General features: G+C 48.2%; 1 protein-coding gene across 2 annotated transcripts in view; it reads right to left on the bottom strand.

Moving 5' to 3' along the window:
* Positions 1–2,470: 2,470 nt before the first annotated feature.
* Positions 2,471–7,619, bottom strand: part of SNAPC3 (small nuclear RNA activating complex polypeptide 3) — a 173,166-nt gene continuing 168,017 nt past the window's right edge. For both annotated transcript variants that reach the window (XM_082243785.1, XM_082243786.1), the window contains one exon: positions 2,471–2,691. In XM_082243785.1, coding sequence (XP_082099911.1) covers positions 2,544–2,691 — 148 coding nt within the window. In that variant the 3' untranslated portion in view covers positions 2,471–2,543. The remainder of the gene's footprint in view (positions 2,692–7,619) is intronic.

The raw sequence follows: 7,619 nt of genomic DNA, 5'->3' as shown, positions 1-7,619 counted from the left end.
CACCGGAATCAACCCCCTCCCCAAGTTGATTGAGCTATATGTTAAAGCTGGGCAGCTAGATGATATACCCAGGGGTTGGGTAGTGCCAAGCCACCCGCCTCTTTAGGCTTTTGAAATTGTTCTAGCTTTACCCTGGGATGGCTGTTCCTCCACAGAAGGGTCCCAAAGATAGTATTGATAATGCAGAATATTTTTAGGGGGATGACTAGCGGAGAATTGTGGCATATATATATATATATATAGAAGTTGGGGCATAAGTATCATTTTTATGAGATTTACCGGTCCCGCTATTGACATTCTAGGCTTGGACCACAGTTTAACCTTATCCCTAAAGCTGGCCAGCATCAGTGTTATATTAAGTTTGATACACTCTAATGGCCTGGGGGGTCACCTGAATGCCCAAATACTTAAAGGAACTACAGATGGGTATATTTGTGGGCAGTGACAGTGAGCCCTCTGCCAGGTCATCTAGGGGCATCAGAGATGACATGCCCCAACTGATCACCAGACCCAAGTACACAATAATGTAATAACCGCCATCGCCTCTTCGAGAGAAGAGACAGCGTCTCCCAACAATAACATAATATCATCCGCATATAAAATTTTTTCATGAAGAGGACTTTATTGGAAACCTACAATTCTTGGGTTTGCCCGAACAAGTGCCGCCATAGGCTCTATAGCCTTTGCAAATAGGAGAGGGGAAAGCGGACACCCCTGCCTAGTTCCTCTGTGGAGCTGGAAGCTTTGGGCTATCCTCCCATAAGGAACACTTTTTAATCAAGTCAATTAAACGCCTGGGATATTGATCTGGTCGGTTAACAAGCAGAGGGTGTTAATCAGTTTCAGCTGCTTTGGTGTTAATGAAATTAATGTACACTAGATGGGTATATGAGACAACCTCCAAAACAGAAATGGTTTTACAGGTGGAGGGCACTGACATTTTTTCCCTACTCATCTTTTCTGACTGTTTTTCACTAGTTTTGCATTTGGCTAGGGTCAGTGTCACTACTGGTAGCATGAGGCGATACTTGGACCCTATAGAGGTTGCACAGGCAGTCCAACTCCTACAGGATGGCACATCACGTGCCATTGCCAGGTTTACTGTGTCTCCCAGCACAGTCTCAAGAGCATGGAGGAGATTCCAGGAGACAGGCAGTTACTCTAAGAGAGCTGGACAGGGCAGTAGAAGGTCCTTATCCCATCAGCAGGACTGGTATCTGCTCTTTTGTGCAAGAAGGAACAGGATGAGCACTGCCAGAGCACTACAAAATCAACTCCAGCAGGCCACTGGTGTGAATGTCTGACAATCAGAAACAGACTTTATGAGGGTGGCCTGAGGGCCCAATCGTCCTCTAGTGAGCCCTGTGCTCACTGCCCAGCACCATGGAGCACGATTGGCATTTGCCATTGAACACCAGAATTGGCAGGTCTGCCACTGGTGCCCTGTGCTTTTAACAGATAAGAGCAGGTTCACCCTAAACCCATGTGACAGACGTGAAAGGGTCTGGAGAAGTCGTGGTGAACATTATGCTGCCTGTAACATTGTTCAGCATGTCCGGTTTGGTGGTGGGTCAGTGATGGTCTGGGGAGACATATCCATGGAGGGACGTACAGACCTCTACAGGCTAGACAATGGAACCCTATCTACCATTAGGTATTGGGATGAAATCCTTGGACCCATTGTCTGACCCTACGCTGGTGCTGTGGTCCTGGGTTCTTCCTGGTGCACAACAATGCCGGCCTCATGTAGCGAGAGTATGCTGCCAGTTCCTGGAGGATGAAGGAATTGATACCATTGAATGGCCCCTGCGCTCGCCTGACCAAAATCCAATAGAACACCTCTGGGACATTATGTTTCGGTCCATCTGACGCAGCCAGGTTGCACCTCAGTCTGTTCAGGAGCTCAGTGATACCCTGGTCCAGATCTGGGAGGAAATGACGACCCCAGGACACCATCCGTCGTCTCATTAGGAGCATGTTCCGTCGTCAGGCATGCATAAAACCATGTGGGGGCCATACCAACTACCGAGTACCATTTTGAGTTGCTGCAATGAAATTTCAGGAAATGATCTAGCTACTGCATCATTTTTTTCACTTCGATTTTGGGGTGTCTTTGAATTCAGGTCTTTTTAGGTTGATAATTTTAATGTCCCTCAAACGATCAAGCATCCTTTCATTCCTAACACATTACCAGTCCATATCAGTATAGATAACCAGCATGATATTTTTCCCCATTGATGTGTTTTAAAAGTGTTCCTTTATAATTTTACTTGTATGTAAAGTACACTGCTCAAAAAATTATAGTATAAAGTTCCATTTAATCAACAGATTTACATCAGAACAGATCTGCTTAGTATTGTGTGCTACAGAAGATTATGTGCATCTGCACGCTGTATACCTAGAAAAGAAAACCCACAGAGATGTTCTGTAGGCATGAAAATCCCCACTTCGATTATAGTCTGCACTTATAAAGTTCATTTCCTGTCCTTGACATTTATCTTTGTGACCTTTGGTGTGCCGTTTATTGCTGCAATGTTCTATTTTTAATTAAACGTTCCTGGGTCAACATATGCATATGCAAGAAAGTCTCCAAGTTTATTGCCCTCGCTGTCATAGTGAAGCATCTTAAAGCAAACATCGCAGAAGAAGGAGGGGTCACTTGGTGCAAAGCTGTCATTTTTTGTCACCCACCTGAAAGGAGAAAAAGAATTATGCAACATTAAAAACACTTTAATACTACATAACTAGTTGCTGTAAATATATAAAATATTGCCAATGCCTTAGTTTTAACTATGTCAAACATTGAGGCCAAATCAAAAATATGTGAGGGAAAAAAAAAAATACTAACTTGCTTGATTGTAACTATACAGCATAAATAGTTTCAATCACAGTTCTGGAACATCTACACTGTAAATTGTCAGAATGACGGTCTCTCCTTGTTCCAGATCAGTGGAACAACTATGTCAACCAGGAAAGTAACCTAGTCCAAAACCGCAACCCCCACCATTTTCTCATAACAGCTAGAGCAAGAGGCAAAACTCTTTAAATTTTTGATAGAGTAAGGGAAGGTTAGAACCCCTGTCCGTTTTTGCCATCTTTTCCCCCTGACTTTTAAGTTTCCAAAACAGTAAAAGGAAATTACTTTAAAGTTAGGGAATTCCTGGATGTTGTGAGAACTCGTGTCCCCACTGGAAGATTTTCCTTTTATTTGAATTTTCTTTCACTTAAAGCGATAGCAGTAAAACAGGACAACTGGACAGGGCCAAACTTCCCAATCAGGAGACAGGCGTAAATAAAATCCGTCTTCCCTCTATCCAATATAAAATGGGGGGGAAAAAAAAAAAAAAAAAAGGTCTGGCCTTTAGTTATACTTTAGGATAGGTCCACCCTGAAACTAAAATCCCTGCGTCTATAGATCTCCACATTCTAACACTAACCTATCTAAGCCCTGTAAAGAAGAAATCTGTATACTTTCTTTTTTGAAGCCGATCCGATTTCCAGCGGCGGAAGCTCTGCAGAGGACACGGCAGACAAGGGGTGTGAAATTAATGGGAAGTGACGTCATCCACAGACTTACTATAGAGCTTCCGTTGTCGGCCCAGTCCTCTGCACCCACCTCCACAGCGTAGCTGCAGCTGACAGATTAGTGTGGGATCGGGTCGGCTTGGCTTCAAAAAAGGTAAGCAAACTGATTTCTTCTTCACAGGACTAGATAGGTTAGTGTTAGAACGTGGCGATCTATAGATGCAGGGATTTTAGTTTTAGGGTGGACTTATCCTTTAACCTTCCTAGCGGTATTCCCGAGTGTGGCTCGGGGTTACATTTCAGTGCCAAAAGCGGTAACCCCGAGCCACACTCGGGGTACTGCTAGGAAGATGGCTGGATCCTGGTAGAGGGGTTACTTACCTTGTCACCAGGATCCAGCGATGTATCCCGGCGGTGTGTGGCGGTGGATCTTCCTCCCGATCCTGTGTGTGCCCCAGCTTCCATCTCCTGCGACGTGACGTTCGCAGGGGGGTGGAACCGGCGGCAAATTCAAATGTATAACACACCAAACACACTGATACAATTCAAAATAAAATAAATTCACATTAGTTTGCCCCCCCAGTGCCCTTTCCTGCAATTTTACTGTACTTTATATATTTTATAAATATATATATATATATATATATATTATATATACATATACATACACACACAACGGAATTTTTGTAAAATCTTACCGTAAAATTCCTTTCTCTGAGTCCTCCGACAGTCGCCGCCCACTCATACAGTCTTCACCAAAGGGTATTGACCTCTTATCCACAGGAGCAAGCTAGGCACAAGACTTGTTAAAAACAAAGTAATTTACATAGACACACCTGTAGGGGGCTGTCCCACTGGTCCAATACCCCCCTGCTATCAGCATTCCCAACTCAGTTTGGTAGCAAGCAGTTAAAGTCCAAAGAACCCCAACAAGAGGGGCGGGGGTGGCGACTGTCAGAGGACTCAGAAAAAGGAATTTTACGGTAAGATTTTACAAAAATTCCCCGTTTTCTCTGACGTCCTCTGACAGTTGCCGCCCACTCATACAGTCTTCACCAATGGGATGTCCCAAAGCAGTGTAGACATGGGGGGGGGCGCAACTGTCAGAAAAGGCAACGCAGCACCCAAGTCGGAGAAAGGAACCTTATCTGAACAGAAAGGTAAATCTTCTGGATAACAGAAAAGCTCAACCAGTGCAAACAACCCAGGAAAGCAAATACACAAGGGGAAAACAACCCCAACAGCCAGGGACCTGCAAAACTAGGGTCCCCTCAAGGAACAGCCGCACACAGAACTTTGCGGCCAAAGGAAGCATCAGCAGATGCCATAACATCAAGTTTGTAGAATTTTGAAAAGGTGTGCACAGACGACCAAGTCGCAGCCTTGCACACCTGGGTCACCGAAGCCTGATGCCGGAAAGCCCAGGACGCACTCACCACCTTGGTTGAGTGCGCCTTGACAGGGAAGGGCGGAACCCGTTCCCTAATCGAATAGGCCTGTACAATCGTCTGCCTGATCCATCTAGAAATGGTTGCCGCAGATGCAGCCATACCCTTCCAAGGTCCCTCAGGAAGGACAAGAAGAGAATCCGACTTTCTGAAGGATTCAGTGGACGACAGGTAGACCCTGATCGCCCGGACTACATCCAAGGAATGCAAGGCACACTCCTTAGGATGCGTAGGATTCACACACAGCGATGGTAAGACAATATCCTCGTTAAGGTGAAAATCCGAAACCACCTTAGGAAGGAAGGATTGGTTAGGGCGCAAGACCACCTTATCCCTATGAACCACCAGGTAAGGGGAGCGGCAAGACAAGGCCGCCAACTCCGACACTCTGCGAGCAGATGTGATTGCCACCAGAAAGGTAACCTTCCTCATCAGCAGAGGCAGAGAAATTTCCCTGATGTTTTCAAAGGGAGGACATTGCAAAACAGACAAGACCAAGTTTAAGTCCCAAGGAGGTAAAGGCGCTCTCGAGGAGGAGCCAAATGACGCACACCTTGAATAAAAGTGCGCACCAATGAATTAGACGCCAAAGGGCGCTAAAAAAGGATGGCTAGAGCAGATAGCTGGCCCTTAATAGTGGTCAGCGCAAGACGCTGGTCCACACCAGATTGGAGGAAGGCTAACACCCTCGCCACCGAAAAGGAACGGGGATGGACGCCCCTGGATTCGCACAAGGCAAAATAAGCCTTCCAAGTACGGTAATAGATCTTACCAGACGAGGCCTTCCTAGCCTTGAGCAGGGTAGGAATGACCGCCGACGAGAGACCCCGATCTCTCAAGACCTGGCTTTCAACAGCCACGCCGTTAAAGCCAGCGACCGTAAAGCAGGATGGAAGATCGGTCCCTGAGACAGCAGATCGTCTCGCAAGGGGAGTCGCCACGGAGGCTCGACGACCAGTATAACCGGCGCGGCCTGTCTGGGGCCACCAGAATCACCAACTTCTGTTCCGAGACCAACCTGCGAAGGAACCTGGACAACAACTGAATCGGATGGAAGGCATAAATCAGGCGATACTGATGCCAAGGCACCACCAGCGCATCCGAGGCATCTTCCAGAGGGTCGCGCGTTCTTGCCACAAACCTTCCCACCTTGTTGTTTAGCCGAGATGCGAACAGATCCACATCTGGGGTTCCCCATCTCGCACACAGCATCCGGAACACCTCCGGGTGTAGGGATCATTCCCCCTGGTCCAGGGTCTGGCGGCTCAGATAGTCGGCCTGCCAATTCTCCACACCCGGAATGTGAACCGCCTAAATTGCTGGGACATGAGTCTCGGCCCAAGTCAGAATCTTGGTCACCTCCAGGGCCGCCCGGGCACTCCTGGTGCCCCCTTGGTGATTGATGTAGGCCACCGCAGTGGCGTTGTCCGTCTGCACCCGCACAGGGCGACCCCGAAGCTGATTCGACCAACGGAACAAGCACAGCCTGATCGCACGCAGTTCCAAGATGTTTATCGGCAGGGAGGATTCGTCCTCCGACCAAGTGCCCTGAGCAGACAAAATGCCCAGCATGCCACCCCAGCCCGACAGGCTGGCATCCGTGGTGATCACCATCCACAACAACAGGCGGAAAGATTTTCCCGTCAGAGCCGGGGACTGAAGCCACCAGAGCAGATCTACTCTGACGTGGCGGCTCAGGGATATCCTCCTTTCCAAGGATTGAGGAAGCCTGTCCCACCTGGCCAGGATCTCCACTTGAAGAGATTGCGTGTGGAACTGTGCAAACGGTATCGCCTCGTAGGCTGATACCATCAACCCCAGAGACTGCATGCAGGTCCGGAGTGATGAGGAGTCATTGTCCCTGAGGAACCTGACCTCGTTCTGCAAAGTCCGGAGCTTTTCCTCCGGCAGAAAGACTTTTGCTCGGGCAGAGTCCAGGACCATTCCCAGGTAAGGGAGACGAACAAGGTCGACTTCTGCACGTTGATGGTCCACCCGAACTCCTGGAGCGTCTGAACGGTAGTTCACAAATCGCGTAATAGGCTCGGGCTGGCACTCGATCTTAACAGGAGATTGTCCAGATATCCCAAGATCGCAATCCCCTGTGCCCATAACAGGGCCAGAACATGAGCCAGCACCTTGGTAAACACCCTTGGAGCCGAAGCGAGACCGAAAGGCAACGCCACAAACTGATAGTGTTCCTCCGCGATTGCAAATCGGAGGAACCTCTGGTGACCTTCGAAGATGGGGATGTGTAAATACGCATCCTTGAGATCGATGGAAGCCAGGAAATCTCCCGGGCTTAAAGAGGCCACCACCGAACGGAAGGATTCCATGCGGAACTTCTGAACCCGCACAAAGAGGTTCAGAGCTTTCAAGTCCAGAATCGGACGTACCTTGCCCTCCTTTCTGGGCACAGTGAACAGATTTGAGTAGAACCCCCGAAATCTGTCCCGATGAGGCACCGGGACAACCACCCCCTGGGCGAGGAGATCCTGAACCGCCCGATGAAGATCGCGTAACCGATCTGGGGTCAAATGAAGATTTGAGGGAATTAATCTGTGCGCTAGTCGCGAAAGGAATTCGATCTTGTAACCCGATCGAATGATTTCCTGAACCCACCTGTCCGGAATCCGGAACAGCCAT

The sequence above is a fragment of the Pelophylax lessonae genome (assembly GCF_965119305.1).
Source record: "Pelophylax lessonae genome assembly, chromosome: 1".
Lineage (NCBI taxonomy): Eukaryota > Metazoa > Chordata > Amphibia > Anura > Ranidae > Pelophylax > Pelophylax lessonae.
The sequence above is the reverse complement of the archived record's forward strand: the minus strand, read 5'-3'. Positions and strand labels throughout refer to the sequence as shown.